Source organism: Wasmannia auropunctata, unplaced genomic scaffold (genome assembly GCF_000956235.1).
Source record: "Wasmannia auropunctata unplaced genomic scaffold, wasmannia.A_1.0 LD335861.1, whole genome shotgun sequence".
NCBI classification, from domain to species: Eukaryota; Metazoa; Arthropoda; class Insecta; order Hymenoptera; family Formicidae; genus Wasmannia; species Wasmannia auropunctata.
In genome coordinates this window covers 6,694-30,129 of record NW_012027029.1, presented here as the reverse complement: position 1 = coordinate 30,129, position 23,436 = coordinate 6,694, and the positions used below count along the sequence as shown (strand labels likewise).

At 31.8% G+C, this 23,436-nt stretch overlaps 1 protein-coding gene across 1 annotated transcript in view; it reads right to left on the bottom strand.

Annotated features, from left to right (window-relative positions):
- LOC105455737 (LON peptidase N-terminal domain and RING finger protein 3) overlaps positions 1-16,122 on the bottom strand; it is a 52,542-nt gene extending 36,420 nt beyond the window's left edge. The window contains exon 1 of the mRNA XM_011699275.1: positions 15,054-16,122. Within this exon, the coding sequence (XP_011697577.1) occupies positions 15,054-15,621 (568 nt within the window). The 5' untranslated portion in view covers positions 15,622-16,122. The remainder of the gene's footprint in view (positions 1-15,053) is intronic.
- Positions 16,123-23,436: the final 7,314 nt, after the last annotated feature.

Below are 23,436 nucleotides of genomic sequence, written 5' to 3'. Positions count from 1 at the left end.
TTTAAACACTTATAATTCAAAAATTATTATGGTCTCAACATTTTGGTATTGGAACTTTTGTCTTAAAATAATCTCAGGAATCTACCCTTAAGCGTTAGTCCGGTCATTACGGGACACCCTGTATAACAAATAAATTTAAATAAATTTTGTTGCAGGAGTTTATGGACTTAAAATTACCCTAAAATAGTACAAAATGACGTATTTTTTAATTGTTAAAGGAAAATGAGAATATTCTAAGTTTCCATATAAACAATTACAGAAGAATAATTACCAATAAGTACCAATAAATGTGTGAAAAAATTACTTTCACAAATATAATTATAAATTTATTATTTGAAATTTTATCAGAAAAAATAATTATATAATATATATTCATAAAAGTGCAGTGCTATACTAAAATAATATTATATACAAAAACTGATAAATTTTGTAAAGTTAAGTATATTATTGTTCTTTTGGATTCTAATATATGTTCTTAGGATTAATGTTATAGAATAAAAATATAAAAATAGCATCTTGCACGCTGGTCGCACGCTTTCGTGTCGTCTGTGCCACCCTCGAATGCAAGAAAACCGGCGTGTGGATTGCTGTTCTGTCGTCGCCTTGACACAAATCGACTGTGCCTGCGACGGATTAATTTCGCTTCGCGGTAATTGCACAACCGAAACGCACTCGCGGATTTGCAAGAGCCGTGGACTCGCTCGGGCGTAACGCTGTTATTATGTATATATATCGATCGCGTAACTCGCGAGTCGCGGGCAAAAGTCGTGGGAGAACTCGCGTTTCTGACGTGTGAGTTCTCAAAAAAAGATCAATAATTGCATGTAAAAATGTCTCGCTAGATATCTAGAGGGTAAATGTCGTGAGATAGATCGCAAATGCGCGGGAGATTGAAAAACAACTGAAGAAATGTAAAAAGATTAACATTACGCTTACAACATAATGAGACCGTCACAACGAATGGTATCTCAGGGATTTGATTAAAAAATTGACAAACTGTGTAGTTATTTCAAAATACAGCTAAATAAAAATTACGGATCAATACGATTTTTAGATTCAATTGTTTTTTATATCGCAAATAAACAACGCCATTAAAATGAAAGAAATTTAAGATATAGACATTTGATTGAGTGTACCTGGTTGTTTTAAATGCTGTTAATACAACGTACATAAAAAACATTAGCTATACGTAGAGTCAATTAACAAGTTGTATAAAAAAAACAAATGCGGAAAGTAAGGTGCATAGCGGATGTACTGGCTTCTGACACAAGGCTAGACAAGAATACACCAATTGCTAATAAAACTATAATTTTTACGTTACAAGATTCATTTGTTATTTTTCATTTTTATATGAGTAATAAATCCTTTAATAACTATTATCATAGGTACATTCCACTTGGGTTTTATTGATTAAAAATAGTTGTATAATTAAAAATAATTTCCAGTATTATACATACACTTTTTAATTTTTTGTAATAAAATTTCTTTCATTTTATTGAAATATGCAATACTATTACCACTTATGTTTTAATGCATGAGAATGAAAGATAGTATCACTTGGGCTTTATTTGGTAATTTGGTATTTTTTTTTTTAGAGATATATCTTAGGATATTGATTATTCTAATTAATATACTTGGAATAACATTTTGATTTTACTTCTTTTTCATTATTTGACATGTCATTATTTTGCCTTTTTTTGTTTCCACTATTACATTCTTTTAGACACGGTTTTTTTGGTTTCCACCATTGTGTATTCGTTTAATGCAATTACAATAGATATACTTGGAATAATATTTTAATTTCACTTTTTTTATGATATTATATTTTTGATTTTTAAAATTGAATTTTTTTTTTAAATCATGAATACATTGAAGATAACACAACTTGGATTTTATTTGTTTAATTTAATACAACTTCTTTCGAGATATATTATTTACAAAATAAATTTTCGTGTTTTTACGTTACAAGATTCATTTACTATTTTTGATTTTTATATGAGTAATAAATCTGTACCATAGGCAAAGCATATTATAACGGGATATCATTTTGGGGTTTTAGAAATATTTTATAATTTCCATTAGCAAAATAATTATGTTTGATAAAATAATGTATAATAATAGGCAATAATAAAAGAATTCAAGAAAAAAAAGGATAAATGATTTAAACAACAAGCACAAAGTTTATGCAATTTGTTTTCGTGATATAATAATTTTAATATTATAATATTTAAAGGATCTTATTAACTGACACTTGGGCAATCTACTCTACAGAGAAATCTGCAGAAAACATTACTAATAAGATCCTTATTATCGCACCTTCATCATTATACTAAAGTTTTACGCCAAAAATGTGTTTTTTTCTATTTATTTTCTATGTTTTTTTATATTTTCAAAATTTTCAACAATTATGCTAATTCATAATGTTTAAAATCTCCTATACGGCATATATAATTAATAATTTTATTCGAATGTGTAAGTTGAAATACAGTAATATTGGACGAATGAAACGAATCGAGTTTCGATTGATGGATGGGCGCGATCGGAGAGGGATCGAGGACATGACCCACTTTTGTCAACGGTATCTTCACGGACATCGTAAAGCACCCGTTTCTTTTTCTTAATTAGTTATTCCGCAATAATCTATTTAAATTTAAAAATTATCTCGCGTCTTCCCGCTTCGTGTCATCACGATTGGCGTTTCGAATCTCAATGTCTCGGCTTGCATCTGCAAAGGTTCGCGTCGCGTAACCATTCTTTATATAATGTGACATACATGGCATATTTGGCCTTAATTTCTTTTGTTGGCATTTTGTATAGAACTGCAGTATCTGCTAATATACAAGACATTTTACGCAATAATACTGACGTATTTATTTATCATCATAACGCGTTTTTAAGAAAGAAATTATAAATAAGTGCAACAATTTGTTGAATATACATATATCCGCGCAACAAATTCTATGTTATACATTAAATTTATACAATTATAATATACACGTAAAATCTATATAATTGGTCATTCTTAAATACATAAATATCTTGCAAGAATTTTAGATATAATTTAATATCTCGCAGAACGTTTTTTAAGGTGGTTCGTTAGAAAGTGCCGAAAATTTGGAGTGCCTTACCAAGGCCCACCCAAATTCATAAACAAAATCATAAATATTTGTATAATTTGGATGAAATATTAAAACTACGTGTATATTCAATGAAATAATATGAAACAAACGATATTTAGTATGCAAAATCATGAATAAAATCACTAAAAAGAAATTAAACTGATAGGCCATGTGAGATTATCTGCTTACTTTCATCACTTTTTTGCTTGTATACAAAAAATTATATGATGGATGGAGTTCAAGTTTTGCAAAGATGTAAAAAAAGGTTTGCTCTAACTAATTATTAATTTTTATGTAAATTGAAGCATTTTAAATGTATGTAATTATGTAATATATCAGTTACATAATTAGGACTGGGCATATTTCAAATACTTTTGTTTGAAATACAGTATTTGAAATACTAAAGAAATTTGATAAAAATTCTTGACAACAATTAATAGTAACTTAAATTTTTCTCATGACAATTAACAATTGACATGAATATGACAATTAACGACACTAATTATTTTCGTCAAATTTCAAGCAATATCAAGTCATTAGAGTCAAATTTCATAATCTCACATTAATAAACAGATTTCTCGTGCAGCAATTGATACAGGACAGTGAGATTGTTAAAGAGTGTAAGCATGGAAGGAACGATTTTGTTGAAAGACTTAAAAATTTTGCTAAAAACAGATCTGAAAATAATTTTTTATTGAATCATCAAAATAATTTGTTGGAATGTTAAAACTGACAAGTATTGCTACAAAACGTTTTGATATTCTGGCAATCATTTTGACTTTCGCACAAAATAATTTTGACTATTGAACAAAAATTATTTTCAGATCTGGATTTCAGCAAAATTGTTCTTTCCGTGAGAGAGTAAAACAACTTTTCTTTCTCTCTTTAAAAGTGGAGGGGACTGTTGAAGGGGAGAGTTTAATATTATATATTATTATAATTGAAAGATTAAATTAAAAAGTATTTTGTCTTTCAAATAAAAATTTAAAAGTATTTTATATTTTGTATTTTAAATACTTTAATGATGTATTTTGCCCAGCCCTGCATATATAATGCATCTGTCATAAGTCAACATGCATAAAACTCTAATTTTAGTTTTTTTTTTCTTAAAAATTACACGGTCAATCGGTTTAAAATTTTAATATGATATTAGTTTCGCTTTAAAGAATATACTATATTTTTAAACAAATTGAAGTTTGATTTTGCTCGAACCTTCTTAATTGTCCATTTCAAGAGCTGGTTTTATCTCGATTTTTGTAATATAACTGTATGTATAAAATTTAATTTTCAACTCCCAGAACAACCATATGGCCACGTACGAAAGATTCAAAGCATTGTGCAAATTTTTATGGTATTATTCTGTGATAAAATTAGCTTCTCTGAACATACATATCGACGATAGGCCGGCTTCTTAAAGTTTTATATAATCACATAGCCACCAATCAAGTTACTACAAAATTGAGAAATGAAACAATTTAATTCGCATTATTACATAAATATTGTCATCTGCTAAATATAATTTAAAAAGGGAAATAAGTATCTAATGTTGTGCCATGTAAATTAGATTAAATTCAAATAAAATACATATAAAGAATTGCAAACATTTTTTTTATTATTTGAAAGTAATTTAGAAATAATTAAATTACTATATGATAACATCTGATATCTGATAGATTAAAGAAACTGATTTAAATAAACCATCGCGTGATTCATATAACAAGATGACATATCCGTTGTAGCTCGTCTTATTTGCTGTCATACTGTCCGCACATTGTCAACTTTAATGTTACAAGCGCTTGGCTCGTAGTAGTCACAATTATATTAAGTTTCAGGTTAACGATAGATCAACTTTAATATGTTAAATTTAAGATGATAATCTATTTGAGAATTGAGCTGAGAATGGAAAGACAAAATATATACGTACTGCACATGACATTATATTGTTTCAGCCTGAATATAAATTATCGTCAAAGAGTACAATCATAAGTAACTTAGTAGATCGTAAAGATATCTTCTACGTGAATTATCACTGAAACTCATTACTCGATAAATCTGTTCAAATGTAATAATGTCTGTGCATCGGTTCGTATTTTACTTCTATCCCAAGGCACCAGCGTGTGTCTTAATTCAATGTGTGTGTGTGTTTAAAATTAAATATATTTCTCACCACAAAAGATAAAAAATCTTGTGCTAAATTAAAAAAAAATAGATTACGACACGAGAGCAAATAAAAGAGTATTTTTATAACGCGTCGGTATAATTCGCCGTGAAGAATTGCAAAGTAAACCAAATAAAGCGACGAGGGAGCACGGCGGCTCGCTCGAAAATAAGTTTCCCCTCGAGGTCTTTCCTCACACGGGACCAGAGATCGGCGTGGCCCTGACCCGAAAATCGTTGCTCCCGTTGCTCTTTTTTGTAAATTGTCGGAGCTGCACCACGAGAGCGGACGTCCTTGATACGATAGGATCCGCCGGAGTCGCGTCCTCGCGCGCGTGACAGCTGCTCCTGCGAGAGCCCGAGTATGGCTCGAATAGACGATGACATCTCGGATTTGGCAGAGATCCATGCACGTGCCGGGGTCGAGTAGGGATTCGCGAGGTTTCTCGAGATGCACGCCCGCGGCCTACCGTGTTTTCCGAGGTGCATGTCGCGCTTCTAATTTCCCTTGGAGGAAACACATCATTTTAAACCGAGGTGGGACTCCTGGATGAGCTTTATTTGAACTTATCTTCTCTGTACAGCATCTCCTTCCGAGAACTTTTCTTAGATCTTTTTTAAATTTTTTGACGCGCTTCAAATCAACCTTCTCTTGTAAAAATGTTTAGAAAGACACACAATTGTGGATAGATCTTGCAGGATATATTTTATGATAATTGAATAAATTTTTTGTAAGTTAGAATGTAGGATCACTGTATATAACTAGAATATTTCTTTACAATTAAAGCTTGTACTAAAACGCTTGCGTATCCATTTCTTTTTTATTTCAATTTGGTCTATGCGCTAAAGCTAAATCTGCTTTAATGCGTCGGAAAGCTTTTAACGCGTTTTGTAACATTGCGCTATTGTTCACGTTATTTATAGCGTAAAGTTCAACAGTGCTCGGCACGGCTCTGTCAGGCAAGGCTTTACTCGACTATTGCAACATTGATTGAAGTAGAAAATGATACATGAAGAGCTATTTGTGATCTACTAGTAGAAATTAAATTGGGTCATCGGCAGATTACTATGGCTCCGATTTCTACGGATTTGGAATAGCTTTTGACAGAAATATCAATTATTAGCTTTAGGTATGATCAATTAGATAACTATTTAATTTAAAAATAAATAGGGGATTGCTATTGTTTACATTAAATATAATACATATAAATATTTTATTTTGTTTACTACATATAATCACTATATTATGAAAGAGTTTGAAAATTTTCTTTATTTAACGAGAATCCGAGTACTCTTAACGAGTAATTAAACATTTTTATTAGTTAAGACAAAAGAACTCGATATTATTAAATATTTGTTACCATCTATTATAATGCACTTAGTATCGGTTTATTTTTGGAAACATTTTCGATTCCAATGCATATTTATATAAACAAAAATTGCAAACGTGGCTGAAAGTGCATCTAAAATAGTGTCTCACGCATTTTGCCTTATCTTCTATCACCACGCTCAGCCTAATATCATGTTTCATCTTGCATAAGCACTTCGCATTGAGAGACTTCTGATATCGCATCGTATTGACAAACGTGCTAGCAATACATAGTTGGAACAATGAATAAACTTCATATTGATAACGCGAGATAATTTCTAACAATACTATATCATTAGATGATTTTTTTCCATACGCTTCCTCTTTCTGATCGTTTTTAAATAGTAAGAAGTATAAATAAAATGTACTTATAAGAAGATTTTTTTATATATCTAATAGTGTATTTCTTCAGGTCAGGATATGCGTGTTAATATATATTTATTATTAATACAATATATATAAATTTTAGTAGAAACTAAAAGAGAAACGAACTCGGATTAATATAATAATTAATTAATGTTTATTAGATCTGTTTTTCTAATTACAATTGGGTTTCTGTAAAAACTATGTAAATATAAATTTGATAAAATCAATTATGAAATGAATTGTAAGGTTTTCAAAAAATTTTACGAAATAGAAAACCAAAAATCAACATTTAGCAATTAAACGATTTAATTTGCATGTCCGGAACAATGGCATCGGACGTGAATCGTTCAGCTGTGGCCGTTAAATCCACCGGCGTAATTTTGCGACGCTTATCAGCTGCGAGAAAAGCAGCGTCGACGATCATTATATAAGCGAGTCCGATATATGGAGCTCGCGTGCATAGTTAAGGAGTGTAAAAGCGTGCTCCTTCTCGTAGCTTGTCATCGCTTTTATTTCGTCGAGCACGTTGCACCGGCGCGGCGCGACGCGGCGCGACGCGACACACGCTAAATTTGTACTATATAAGCGCAGCGGCGCGTCGAATTTAATTATAGCTGCCTTTAGAGAAACGAAACTCCGGGATTCACGAATATGCGGCGAGACGAGTATCAGTCTTGGCGAAATGCGCTTGTGGGTGGCATTCTTTAAACAGCGATTCCCAACCCGATGGCAACCCGATCGTGAACAAAGTATAAGGAAAGAAAGATAAGACAAGATAATTGTAAAAGTGGCTGATTTGTAATAAGATAAAAGAAAAAAAGTTCTTTATTGTAGAAGCTAATTTTTAAATGGCATAGTAATAGATTCAAATACCAGTATTCAATTTACGTTAGAAAGAAGATAATTAAAAGAAAATAATACACATCTATTTACTTTAAATGTTTATAAGGATCTTTAAATTGGAATCTAATTAATGCAATCTGCGATCCGTTATATTTTACAAATTAGGAATAAGATTTTTCAATTTCTTTGTTTCAAATTTATTGTGATGTATATTTTCATTGTTATTTGATAAATTATTTGATATATTTTATTCTATGTAACTTTTCGTAATTTAAAAAGTAATACATTATTAATGTATATGTACTGGATATAGGAATATACTGGACATAAAGAGAATCGATTAAAATAGCGAATTAGTCAGACTAAATTGAGTGTCTCTGGCATTCTCGTCCGTTGACGAAGATGTTTTCAACTAGATCATCGACGTCTGCAATACAGACATATTCGGAGAAGCAAAATAAGAGTATTCTTTCATTCAAGCTTAAATTATTTACATTATTCATACTTTTTGATTTTTATATTAAGTTTCAAAATTCTTATTTATATATAGTTAATTTATCTTATTAATTTTTTCTCTTATTACAACTAACAAAAAAATTCTAAATTAAATTTTCGATAATTTACAATCATTAATGATGTGTTTTAAATATTTTATATTTGAAAAATTTTAACTTTAAAGCTTTCTTAAGATGAGGAATTTCATATAAAATTAGGATTTGACTATAATAATTTCTTCACTTATTACATAATTTAATGATGAAATAAGATACATTTTCTTTCGCGCCAACAAGTTTCGTTCTAAAGTACAGTGTGCGGCGTCACTGAAGAAGGTTATTAAAACTACCGTAATCGACCTGTAGGCCACGTGAACGATGCAGGTGCGACCGAGGGCAGCATGAACCTACCGCGCTCATACGCGGCCCGTTTTATTCTAGCGAAAGATCTTCTTTTGATCCTAAAAATTTTATTTCCACGTAAAACCGCTCATTAATAAACACGTCACGAGCGATAACGTCGCTTTACGTAATCTTCGCGTTTTAACTCGACGATTTATTGTACAGCGTAATATATTCGCGAAGATTCCGATCCAATGCTATATGCAATATTTACACGTCACACACGTGTAAACAACTACGTCACTCGCTAATCGCATTTATCGAGTATATCTTGCGCTGGTACACTACGATCATCGTTGCGTTTGTCAGAATTTGTTTACAATAAGTATTTGTTCTTTTCTTCGTATTCGAATCTTTCCAAATCCGAAATGAAACATCGATGCGATTGCTTGTCTCATGTTTATACCCGTATGTTTGCATATATTTATTTTCTTTTTTTGTCGTTAATTTGTTTCTATACTTCTCATATATGCTCATTAAGTATATATGATTCTCGTTATGAGTTGTTGATAGCGGAAATATATGAATTTTCGAATTCATATTTATTAAAGTCTTACTATCGATCTGGCACGGAAAACCTAATCAAATACATGTCACAATGCATAATCCCTTGAATATTTTTCTTGTGGAAGGTCCTATTCCAAGGTGCGCGTGATGACGAAGATAACAAGAACGATCTTAGCGAGGTCGATTAGTCACGAAGCGCTCACTCGTTATCGCATACACGCGTCATTGTTCTTGGTAAATTCTGTAGCTCGATAGCCTCGAAGAGAGAGAATCGTATAGATAACTTCTATAATCCGTTTCGAAAATCGGCACGAAGGAGGTCGAGATGACGCGATCGATCATTCGGCCGTAGCTCGCAACAAGAGTTAATATTGTCTTCTCAATGAGAATTAGTAATATTTTGTTAAATTTAGTATCATATGTTTTATGATCACAAATTTTTAATTAACTGTCACTTCTTTAGATCCATATACTATATATATTTTTACTTTAAGAAAAAGTGATTTTTTTTAAGCGGGATAGGTTTTCTTCTAAAGTTTGGAAATATTAAGTTTTAAAACATATGGAGAAGGAATTTTGCGAATATTTTGTTGCGACGTAAATAATATTCGGAATTTTTTAATAGAATAAATTAGAAGCAAACGCGTATAATTCAATGAATTTTATCGTTGTCTGCAATCCACAAAAGTAGCGCGTATTAGTGCTCGAGGATGTAAATAATATTCAGAATTTTTAAATAAAAATATTAGAAGTAAACGCGTATAATTAAGTGAATTTTAACGTTGTCCGCAATCCACAAAAATAGCGCTCAAGAACGAAGGAAGAGTTTAGAATTCCAAAATACAATTTTGCAAGTTAAATGTTGAGAGGCGTGAGGATTCATTCAGAACGCGTAAATATTTATACGACATATCTTATGGGGTAGACGTAGCGTGTCTCCGGATGGGACGCCGTTGATTCAGACCGATATCTTGAAGAAACGTTATGTAAGAACCACCTCGGACTGGCCGTGAACTTAACGGCGTCGACGTCGTCGTGATCGTCGCAGTCGAACGCGGACGCCTCTCTTTCCACGCACTTTACACACGTTCGGTGCACTCGGGTACGCACGAAAGAGTACGGATTTCATTCAGATTTATTTCTCTCTTATAACAGAGCTATACACAAATAATTACAAGTAACAATTATTAGAAAAGAAAGCAAGAAATCTAGATTGTATATTAATAGTATATGGCAATTAAATTAAATTAACCTATTTATTAATTTAAAAATAAAATAGATATGCAGGAATGATGTAAATTTTACTTCATTTTCTTGTTTTCATGATATGACTGCTGGTTTCATATTGCTTTCTTTGCCTTTAATTATTTAGAATAAATGGAGTTTCTGTAAAGTTATTAAATTAAAAATAAATTTTTAATATATTTATTTTAGAAAAGTTAATAAATAAAACAAAAAAGTTTTGAGCAATAAAAATAAAATTCGATAATTTCTAATTTTCAATAAAAAATAACGTAAAATATTCATTTTTAAAGATATAATTATAGAACTGTTGAACAATCAAGTTTATATCTAGAAACGTATCATTTGTTGACCTATCTCACTACTTGTCTTATACCAATACATAATCCGATAATTTATTTTTAACTTCTAAGTGCTCTAAAACCGTATCAACTAGCATATGCTTAAATAAATATTTTGCAATTAATTATTAGTATTAGTATTACAATAAGTAATTTGCAATTAAAGATTAATAATATATATTAATTATAGCAAATAAAATTTCACGTCAAATTATATTTTTTGTACTTAAATAACATTAAATTTAATTAATTTTAGATCTAATAAATAAAAGTAAATAAAGGTTTTTACTATATATAAAATTTAAATTTTTATATTTATATTAGATATATTAAGTACGTTTATATTAGGTATAATAATAATTACATTAAATAAATATAATCAATAACATCTTTTTAAGTAAACTTTCCATGTAGACAAAACATACAAGATATATGTCACAATAGATGTAAAAATTATTCAGTATAACTAAAACTCTTTCACGTGCTCAGAGCAGTTAAAAGTTAAACATCAAACGCTATTCTAATCTCTGCTATTCGTCTCTAACGCAGAGACTTTTGTTTGTTTTTTCGAGAAATAAATCATTTCTACATTACTTTCCAGATACGATCTTACCAAAGAAATTATTCAAACATAAATAATAGAAATCAGCGATTCTATTCTCGAAATATTGTATGTTCCAAATTCTTAATCTCGAAATCTCAATCAAACAGAGAGATTATTTATAATTTTACATAATTTTTTATATACATACATAAATATTATCAAAAATCTGTTGAAATCAATTTCAAATTAAACGATAAATTTTTAAACCTTTATCTTCATAGATAAAAAATACTAATATTTTACGTCATACATAAATAATAATTTTAGAATAATATTTTAAGCTTTAATATATTTAATCAATTAGCTAACAAATAAAATTGTATTTTTGTTAATTAATTTAAACATGTATATGTAAGTTTTATATATATATATTATGTGTGTGTAAAATAGATGCGAGCAATATGTTATTTGATTCAATATTTTCATTTTGTTGTAGACTATAAAATTTTTTTGTAAAAATATTTTTAAAATATTAAAATTTTCTCTCTCTCCCGATATAAAATTTTATATTAAATTATTTAAACAAAGACTTTATTTATTTATGTACGTCATCTATTTAATATTGTGAAATATAAAATTGTAATAAATAAGTTTCCTATAAAATCTATTAAAAGGAAGTCGATTTTTAAATGTCATAGTACATGATTAAAATCTAAAGTAATACAGAACAGATGTTTATGAATTGATTACACCGAGATCAATAATTTCTAATAGACTCTTCAGCTTGGAGTAATAAAAACTGATCTGCAGAAGTAAATGAGGGGAAGAACAAAAATGTGTGAGAGAATGAATCTTATTATTTGAGAATAAGAAATATATAGAAAAAAGGGATATATATTCTTAAAATGCCATGCACCTTTTTTGCTCCTTAATTTAATTTAATGCTTTTTAATGCTGTAATGCTGTAAAGAAAGTATACGGAAATCCATCAGGATACTGATAATAAGATAATTTTATCTCCGATTTTCGGATTTAATAAGTAAAATTGAGTAAGAAAAAAGATGAGGTCAACGGTCCTCCTAGGATAGACTCTTTTATTAACTTTTAAATATTGTAATTAATTATTCAACAAAATCTATCAATTAGAGCCATTTTTCGCAAATTAATCTCTCTTTGGAAATAACGTCAAAGTCAAGGCAATTCTTATGCCAGTTTTTTTTATAATATTACAGCATTAATATTCTTCAAATAATATAATTATATGAAGAAATTTCCGAAAATTTTTCGATAGAAATTCTATCTCTTATTTTCAAGTTAATTAAATGCTATTTAAAAGACTGCCGATTCCGTTGATTATCGCAGCAGATTTGGCTCTGTTGCTATCTAATATGTATCCGTATGTTGATCCACGAATATATCGCAAACTTTAAGCAACTGGTTTACCTGTATATAACCTAGATATAATGGGAATGTGGTCCTTTCTAGTGCTGTAAAAAGGTGTAATTTCAGCACTAAGTGTTCGTAATTTTAATTAAATTGAGGCAGATTATGAAATGCGAATGATAAACCAGTATACTTTTAGTCTACCGACTAGCCAGAAACACTATTCAGATTAGGTGTTTCGTAATAATCTTTATATAACCACATGTTGTTACCCTTTGCCCGCAAACAGAATAAATTAAAAATGGTATCGCCTGATTTTTTACAGAATCGTTTCTAATCGTTATTCCCTTGAAAATAATTGAATTTGATACACTCAATTGAGTTAATTAATTTTATTTGAAATTAAAGTCATAGACGCATTTGACGATAAACGCATCCATGAAATTGTGACACTGATATGATACGTCAAAGTGATAAGCAATATGATTCAAATAGGAAACATCAAAATTGGATAACTATATTGACTTTATGATTCATAGTCATTAAGCAATAGATACAGATATTGTATTTCTCTTAGACATTGTTATATATTAAATCTTTCAAAGATGTTTTTGATGATTTTGTCGTACAATACCAACTGAAAAAAGACAGCTAAAAGTTGCGCAAAAATCAGTAAAAACTTTACGAAAAATTTTTAATGTAATTATTCTTGAAATCAATTGCAAAAAACAAAACAAATAAAGTTGGCTTACAATGACTATACGACGCAATTGACCGTGTATATTTTAATACAGTTTTAGATAAATAACTTTTAAACAAGTAAGCGGATTCAAATAAACTTTTGCAAAAATATTTATTAGAGCTTTATTAATATTTATAAAAAATTTGATACAATTTGTAATGCTACTTCCTCATAAAATTTGTAAATGAGTATTACAAAACGCGATTTTACATAAGAATCAATGCAAATAAAAAATCAAATAACTTTTAAGTCAATAAGAGAATTGTATTCGAATTTTGCGCAGATGCTCTGCTGTATAATAATGGAATAATTTATATGAATTTTACAAATTTTTTATATTTATATTTTTGGTAATGCTTTAAGATGAGATACATACATTCTTAATCAGTGTTTTTTAATTAATATTTTTTTATAAACGCATTAAAATTTATTTTTCCAAACAATATAAAACGCTAGAGAGACTCTCTGAAAAACATTTCTATAAAAAAAACGCCAAGAAAATCTTTAAATTTCTATATGCGAAATTCACTTATGTGGCTAAAATTCCTAATATAAATAATGTTATTAAATGTGTCTCATCTTGTTTTTTTGACTAAATTTCTTTATCAATGAAAACTAAATATTATAAGTTTGCTTATAATAGACTTATAATATAATAGAACAGCACATTTTCATCATTGAAATAGACTCAGAAAAAAAACAAGCTTTCATAAAAGCATCACTAATCCTAAATTACTGCCTGGATTCATGTAATTAATAAGAGCTTCTTTTTATCCTACGCAATAGAGTGAGAACTCTAATCGCACGTGTTATTGATAAAGAGTATTAATACGTTAAATACGTCATACAACTTAACAAATACGACGGAGTGTTCACCGTGATAGGCGCGTGACGAGGAGTAATGCACTGAATAAAAAATGTACGTAAATACAATAAAATTGTTTATTGTTTCAACATAAAATATCATTAAAATTGGTCCAATGAATTAATTTTTATTCTTATAATGATTTAGGTTTCATAAAATGATTAATTGAGGTTAAATTATTAACTAAAATTCATTGTAATAATGAACATGGACATTAAATTATCATTTCATCATTAAAATTTCAACATTGAGGTTATTTAAACTATTAACTAAAATTCATTGTAACAATGAACATGTACGTTGAATTATCACTGAATCATTGGATTTCATTATTATAATGCATGTAATCGTTAATTTAATGAGTAAAATAATACGTTAATGTTTATAGTACACATTTAATGAATAAATTTATTCATTCTATGAACACAGTTCATTGGAAGACTGAACTTTTTCATTGGTTAATTGAATGTTACATTAAATTATGGTACATTCCTGTACAGTATATCAACAAATAGTGATTTGTTATATTAATGAATCTAATTATTTACTAATGAAAAATATTTAATGCAACCGTCATAATATCTATTAAAAGTTTATTGTATCAATGAATTTCATTTGATGTACGTTTTTCATTGGATCATACCAAGAATATTTTTTTTTCAATGCGTGATTTCCTTACCGAGATGAACCGCCAGGTTGTATCTCTCGAGCGCTTGACCTAGGTGACCCTTCCTCATGAGGATATCACCCTCGTGCCTCGCCCGACTGGCCTCCACTTCCCGCGGCCACCATCGCTCCACGAGTCTTTGCACTAGCACATTCGTTTCACTCACAGCGGCGATCTTGACCCCGCACACACGACAGTTCTTCGACGGATCCACGCAGTTCCTGCAGTACGTGTGGCCGCAGGTGGTGGTCACCGGTTGGCAGAGGGTACCTTCGCACAGGGGACACGCGAAGGACGTCTCGAGCCTCCGTCTGGTGCTCGTCATCGCACCGACGCTGACCATGTCTTCGAGGAGCGCGGTCGCCAGGTGCTTCAGTCTCTCGGCCGGCACGGACATCGCGGTCGAGCACCTGGAGTAGATCTCGATCGACTCCCTGACGCGGCCGCACTTGACCAGGGAGTCGCCGTAACCGAGCAGCACCTCGTAGCTCGAGCCCTGCTGCTGCAGACATCGCTCGTACAGCTCGACCGCTAGGTGGTAGTTGCGAGAGGTGAACGCCTCCTTGGCGAGTTCCGTCATCGCCGCCGCGTGCGTCACTCTTCGGGAATGAGAAACGGGAGTGTATCCTTTCGCGCGGGATACGCGTTCTCCTTTTTTTCTTTTTCTTTACGAGTAACTCGCGTACGCGCGTCGGACGTCCTCTCGGTGAAAACCGTTCGATGCCGGTTTCGCGATGTCGAGGACGGCGCACATCTTTCAGTGACTGTATACGTGCGCAGGAATTACGCGGGGACGCGCGGAATCAAAGAAATCAAGCCGGCACGATCACGAGTCACTTGACCCCGGGCGACAGACGGCAATGATTCACTTAAGCGCGGGGACTCACCGGAATCGTTACCGGAGCGCACACGCAGAGAGTTTGACAGCTGGCCGTCCACGCGTGCTGCTCCGCACGTTTCAACGCGCGCGTACAGCGACCGCTCCACACGGCACGCTGGCGCACAGAAGACTGACGCCTCCTCGGCTGTCATCGGTCGGCCGAGCCACTGTCAGAGTCGGCCGCTCGCGCTCGGTCGAGCCGTCAGCAGGGGATGGTGGTGGTGACGGTGCTGGCGACTCGCGGCGGCAGCGGCGGCGGCAGTGGCGGCGATGGTGGTGGTGGTGGTGGTGGTGGTGGTGGTGGTGATGGTGGCGGCGGCGGCGGCGATAGAGGAGTGCAGCCGCCTCCGAGACACGAAGCCAGCGCCACGCGGCTTCGGATACACCACAACGGGTGGTCCGGGAGGCGCGCGGCGAGGGAATTACGGACCACGCTGTGCACGTATAGCTCGTGGAGCGTGTTGCCGTTTTACTTACACCGCAGCGGCGTGTCTGCCACGATGCGTAGGTGTTGCTGCCGCACTCCCGACGCTGCTCCCACCCAACGAGGCGTCGCGTCACAGCGAAGCTCGTCTCTTTGTCTGTCGAGTGCCGTCTGATCTCCGGCCCTCATTATTGAGCAAATTGTTATTGTCATATGCAACGATGTGACGCGCGATATCTTTCTGTTGTTCGAAAGATCTATGAAGACTTCTGTGATTTTTCCTGTTTCTTCTTTCTTATCCGTTATAGATGTTACAGTTGATAAGAGGTTTATTGTTTTGTCTGCGGATCGTATTGATTCAGGGAATGATGAAAACCGTGATCGTTTCCCTTGTCTTAATCTTTTTCGTTTTTAACGTCTTATCTAACTTACAATAATTTTCTTTGTCTTTGTAACGTAATAAATGAATATTACGTTGAAATTATCATTGTAATTTGTAGTAATTTATGATTGTCATTCATCGTACATTATTTCGATCTTATCTATCTATTGCAAGGCATGACAAGTCTTCGTTGAATTGCTCTTATTTATATTTCCTTTATTAAGATTTTTATGCGAGAGTCCATATTAATCAAACAATTGCATAAAGCACTTAATTTTATTGAACAATTTGTTGTTGAAAATATATCTAAATTTTGCCAGTTATAAAATTATAACTATCTATTCGATCAGATAGTCTGCTCGACAAAATGCCCTTAAAATTTTGTTAATGTCCTTAAAATGTTTTAAGTTTATATAAGTCTACTGAGTTAAAAACCCGCACTATTTTCTTATCACGTACGATTACATAAGTAATCGATATCACCTTGGAATCCAATAATGTCAGTCAACGGTTCTGTTATCGGTTAGCGCAGCGACGTATCAAATTGCTCCGATTCCCCATTCATATCCTTTACACCCTCGCATCCGCGCTTGTCGGAAAATTGCTTTTGTACCAAGATTCAATTACAAATGACTTTCGATACCATCGAGTCCCGAATTTTATGCGAGATACCCGGACGGACACTTGTTATAACTTTAGCTCGATCGACCGGGTTCTTCCAACCAGAATGGTCTCGCCGGAATCACGTCGGATGTGCGCAAACCGTACGATGGCGCGTCTCAGGGAGAAGAAACGTGGTTGCACTGTCGATATATAGTAACGATGTGTAGCAACGTAGAGCGAGTCCAAAGAGTTTTTTAACCAATAAATCGCTGGCGAATATCAGTCTTCTGGTCTCCAGAATTCTCACTGAACATTAGTAGTAACTCCGTCCCGAGATATCCCGCTTGTCTGGTGCGTGTAGATACACGCATGTGCGTAAAGGGAGTACGCAGACGCCGCAGGATCGTTCTTCGAAATGAAAGGAGAGGGCTGAACTGCGTACCGCGAGAGCAGCAAGGGAAAGGGCGGTGAAGAATGAGAGATCAATATATGGCGAGTTCACGGGGTGATTAACCTCTTGCCATCTATCTATGGCGTGTTCTCTTTTATAAAATAAAAATTTAAGAATAAATCGAATGATTTAAAATCGGATTTTCTTAAGCAAAGAGTTTGAAGAAGTTTACTAGTTATAAAGATTGAATATAAAAAATGAAATGCTTATTAAAGTTTTAAGAGTGTAAGTACATAACAGTATTTTGTTGTTTAATGCTTGAGGATTTTATCTAAATAGAAATTACTTAATGCTTAATTATACAAATATTTAATATTATATAATATAATGTTGCGTTAATACTAATGGTTAACATATATTTATTTATATTATTTATAAATATACATATATGTGTGTTTGTGTTTAAAAAAATACGGGTGAAAATAAATTTATCAATTTAATTATTTAGCTATTATTTACTACAAAAATCACGAAAAATCTCAGAAAATAAAAATTTAAAAAAATACAAACCAATCACATTTTGGCTTCTTTGACAATTCTTTTAAATCTACAGCATTAATACCGTAAACAATATAAGAGATTTTATTAAAATGCCTCTAACACTATAGTTTAAGAAAATTTAAATATAATTTTAATTTATTATTTATGGTCTTTTAATCAACAGAATATTATTAACAGAATATTATTAAAAAATTGTAATGTAAATCTGTTGATTTGACATAAATAAATCACAAGCCTTGTAAAATGGATAAAATTAGATCTATGGTAAACCCAGCGCGGTATGTACGCCGCACCTATTAAAAACTTAATTTATCAGGTAATATTAATTATGTTTAAGGTAAATGAACTATACCAGTAAAAACTTTAGACTGTCCACTACTATAAAAAAAATATTAGGAATCCAAAATATTTATTTTTTATATTAAAAAAAATTCTTTAAACCCTTGCATTTTTGTCGTATAAAAATATGGGTGCAGGTTAAACGGCTACTCACGGGTGGAATAAATGATTCAAAAAATATACAAATAATCTAAACAATAATAATAAATAACATGTGAATTGATAACATAATTTACATTTACTTATTAATAAATAAATAAAAAACGTATTATCACAGATTATGAATAAATACATACATAAATATTATGATTAATGTATTGTAAAGGGCGTATTATCACGTATTATTATTTACTTTAATATTTACAAATAAATACTAGAGCATTTGTACTACAGCATAAATCCCATGCGCTAAAAATGTCGTATATCCTAAACAGATGGGGTATACGAAACAATAAACTAAACAAAGAATACAAGAGCTAAGCACTTGTATTTTGCTATACTTTATCCTTTACAATTCCTCTACACTTATGTATCACGAAATAACCACGAAGCCTTTTATATTTCCTGCAATAATCATTTTATGTAGATTATAACTTATGGTTGCGCTACTTATTAAAGTGATACATCGATTTAACTTACAATAATTTTATAAATATTAACAGTAAAAAACTGAAATTATATCACAATACTAATATAACATAAAAGTATGTAACAGAGTGGTTGCGAGAAAATTACTTTCACTTCTTCTATTTTTTCTGACTTCTACGGCATAAATCCTCGCGCGGCGTATATACCGGAGTTACCCTAATGTTAATTTTATTAGGTCTTTATAATGTACTTATTATATTATAACGTAACAGATAAAAAATATATTGTATAATATATATATACTTCTCTGTAAATCTATAAATATTTAAATTTATGTAAATAACAATTGTGAGATAAATTTGATCTATTGAGCAATGTATACAATCATAAAGATTTGACACTAGCAATTTACAAATTTGTAATGACATTATATGTAAATAGAAGCATGTTTACATACAAAATATTAGTTGCGTATGCTTTCTTCTTTGTAATTTAATACGTTCATTTTTTAAATTAAAACTGATTAAAGAGAATTTGGTGTAACAATTCATATTAGATGCAATGAGTACTTTAATATTGATATTAACATCGCAATCATCAAGAAATTCTTAATATTTTATCTACTACTCCACTGAGACATATCGAGACATATTGCCAACCGATAATGGTATTATTATGAACATTTTTCAAATAAAATCAGAAGATTAGTATATATTTATATATATAATATTAACAAATATAAGACAATAGTAAAAGTAACAAAATATTTGTTAATTAATAAATTAGTAGATTAATTTCCAATTGATAAGGTAGTCAATAGGCGCTGGAAACAAAAAGTTTATTAATAAACTTTTGGCTGATAATATGTCTGCTCTGATCGGCATAATATACAGACATGCCACACGTACATTCATTATATACGTATTTACCATTTACGCAGTGCGATTCAATTGTGCTCGAAATTATGCGCATAATTGTTATGCCAGGATGTGAGGTGGATGAGTGTCAATAGTCGGAACAACAAACCGTGCGTATTGATACCACATATTCTTACATAATTGCTTGAGATATTTAGATTTACGCGTTTGTGACACAGCGGACAAACAAAGCATAACAAACACGATGTGACGTACATTGTTATTCAACAACAGAATGTTAAATATGCAAGTAGACATTCAACAAATAAGAACTTATGGATTATATATGTATAAGAGCGTCAAGAAAAATCAATTATTATTGAGTGCTCATGTTATTTCAATTTGTGTCGATATTATATTACTCTTTTAATAAAAGAAAAATGTCTTTCTGCTGACTCTGCAATGACACACTCTTGCTCGTAACAATTTTCCGCAGCTGCTTTGCATTCTGCGAATAAATTTACTCTCTAATTATACAAGAGAGAAACGGTGAGGATTGCTGATGCATGGGGAAGATATATTATGCATTATTGCGTACATCGTTATGTGTATATCATCGAGGAGTATATCAGTGCTGTTGCGAATCAAATAATTTTACAAACTGTTTTCTATTAAATTGCGTTTAATAAGAACACATCTGATTTCAATATAATATGAAAATGAGAATGTCGCGTATATAATTAATTACAAAAATTCATTATATATTATTTAAGAAAGATTGCAAAGATATGCACGAGGAAAGGTATAGAATAATTTAAAATTAAGTTAAAAAATGAAATATATTCAATTTCTTTAATCAATAATAAATCAATAAAATTAACTAAAATAAAGGGGCTATGGGAGTTAGCGCGGTAAGTCGTGCGCAATCAAAAATGAAATTAAATACAAGCAAATTTTAATAAAATAATTATATAGTAGCTTGTTAGAAAGAAATTACATAACTAGTTCGTACGTTTCGGCTGAACTTTCAGCCATCTTCATTAAATTAAATTAATGACTTTACTTCAATAAGATATTATAGAATATTAAATATTAATTTTTTTAATATAGACGTTTTACTGATGATTTTTTCCTTTTATTTGAATACGTAATAGATTCTACTGATTAAATATAAACAAAGAAATAAAATATTAAGAAAATAACAGTTATATAGAATAAAAGACTAGAGTATACATATATAATAGAATATAGAGTTATATAGAGTATAGAGACTAGAAGAGTATTTATGTTATGTCAGAAAATAATTGATTTTGTACTAATATATATCTTAAAAGTTTATCGATTAACACCATTGCTCCGATTATATATACATTTATTTAATGATGTAGGATATGAATACTTCAGAAAAATAAATTACTACATGGAAAATTTTAGAATCAACAACTCAATTGCATAATCGATATGCATAACGAGAAACGCAGTGCCACGCTCATCTGGCAGTCTAGCGCTTCGTTCGATTTTTCGATAAACACGGCGATTGCGAAGGATGCGGTCGAGAAATGATGAACGCGCGCGTCTCGTCTCGAAATCCGAAAAGCTGCGGCGGCGCTTAATCTTCAACTGCATACGCGCGTTTATCTGCTGTCTTACGTAAGGTATTTGTGCCGTACAAAGAGTCACCTTTGCCGATCGCAAAACAAATTGTTAATCATCGAAATACGGCGTATCTCGCGCCGTTACGTAAATGGTTTACACACCGGCCAGCGAGGCGCGCCGCAACCATACGTCGTCGTACCTGCTCCTTTTGGCGGAGGTAGCAGCATTCGACGAATTTTGCAATGCAACTGTAGTCGTCGTTGATGTGGTTTTCATTAAAATCGTAGACCACGCGGCTCTCATCGCCGCCCGAGTTTACGTCTTCGTTAATGTTTTAATCTCGCTCCTTCAAGCGTATATTAACATTTTAATTTTTCACTCTTGGATAGAAGATGTAACGAATAAAAATAACTGGCGTGTGATTATGTTATCGGCGTTTATTTAATCGAGCTGTGGCACAAAAAAAGGGGAAAAGGAGTACATACAGTTAGAAACTTCAATTAAACCAATTTTGATTCATTTTAATTTCATGTTAATGTTACCAGTTTCTGAAATATAAAATAGAATTTCATGTAACTTACCCCCCTATTTCAAAATTTAAAAGATGTTTATCGTAATTTTATAAAAACTGTCTTAGTAGAAAATGCTGTGCATTGTAATTTGTAATTCTTTACTAATAATCATTTATTCAAATTTCGTGCAATATAAAAAAACGTAACATTTTCGTTTCCTATTTTGGAAAATTTAATTCTAATTGATACATCATTATATATATTATATATATATATATATATATATATATATATAAATATATATAGGGTGTCTCGAAATTAGCAAATTAAAATATTATAGCAAGAAAGTCTTTGAAAAAATAAGTAAAAAAGTTATTTGTAAATTTTTATTTTAAGTTTTTGGGATATAAGAATTAAATTTAGCCAATTATAGATTAGTACTCGCGTAAAGTGCGCGACCACTAACACTATCGACGTGCTCACGGACATGTTTCCGTTTAATCGTAATTTATAATTGACTAAATTTAAACTGTTATATCTTAAAAATTACTGCTTAAATTAAAAATTTACAAATAACTTTTTTACTTAATTTTTCGAAGACTTTCTTGATATAATATTTTGATTCGCGATTTCGGGACATCCTGTACACACACACACACACACACACACACACACACACATATATATATTCTTATTTATCAAATTAGAATTGACACTTGCAAATGTAACGACGCGACGGTTGCTCGTCGCGCGCTGACATAACTAAGCCGATCTAACGCGCAGCCGTTATTAAACATCGCATTTCGCAATTAGGCACCTTACCGAGTCGCACATTTATTAGAGCGTTGAGCAACGCTTAACGAGTTCAATACACACGATTGAAAAGCACGGACACCGGCTTAGATTCCTCAATCGGCCGGATACACACGGCCGAAACGTCTTGCGGATACTTACCGGTTGCGCCATTTCGCAAAAATGCGGTTAGAACCGCTTTGAGAGAGGCCGCGGTTTTAGTTGCTTATGTAAGGCCTTCTCCGCCGATTAATTTATAAAAAGGAGATTGATCGCCATTTGTGGCGCTGTTTGAAAAAATTTACGCGGCGATGGAAACAAGGCGTATCGACTTTGCGCTCGCGATTAATAGTCGCAATCGATGATATTCCAATGTATGCCATGCTTATATTTTATATAATTCGTTATTCTCTTGATCTATTATTCAGATTTTTTTTAATGCAACATTCATTCGATAAAATCGATGGGAT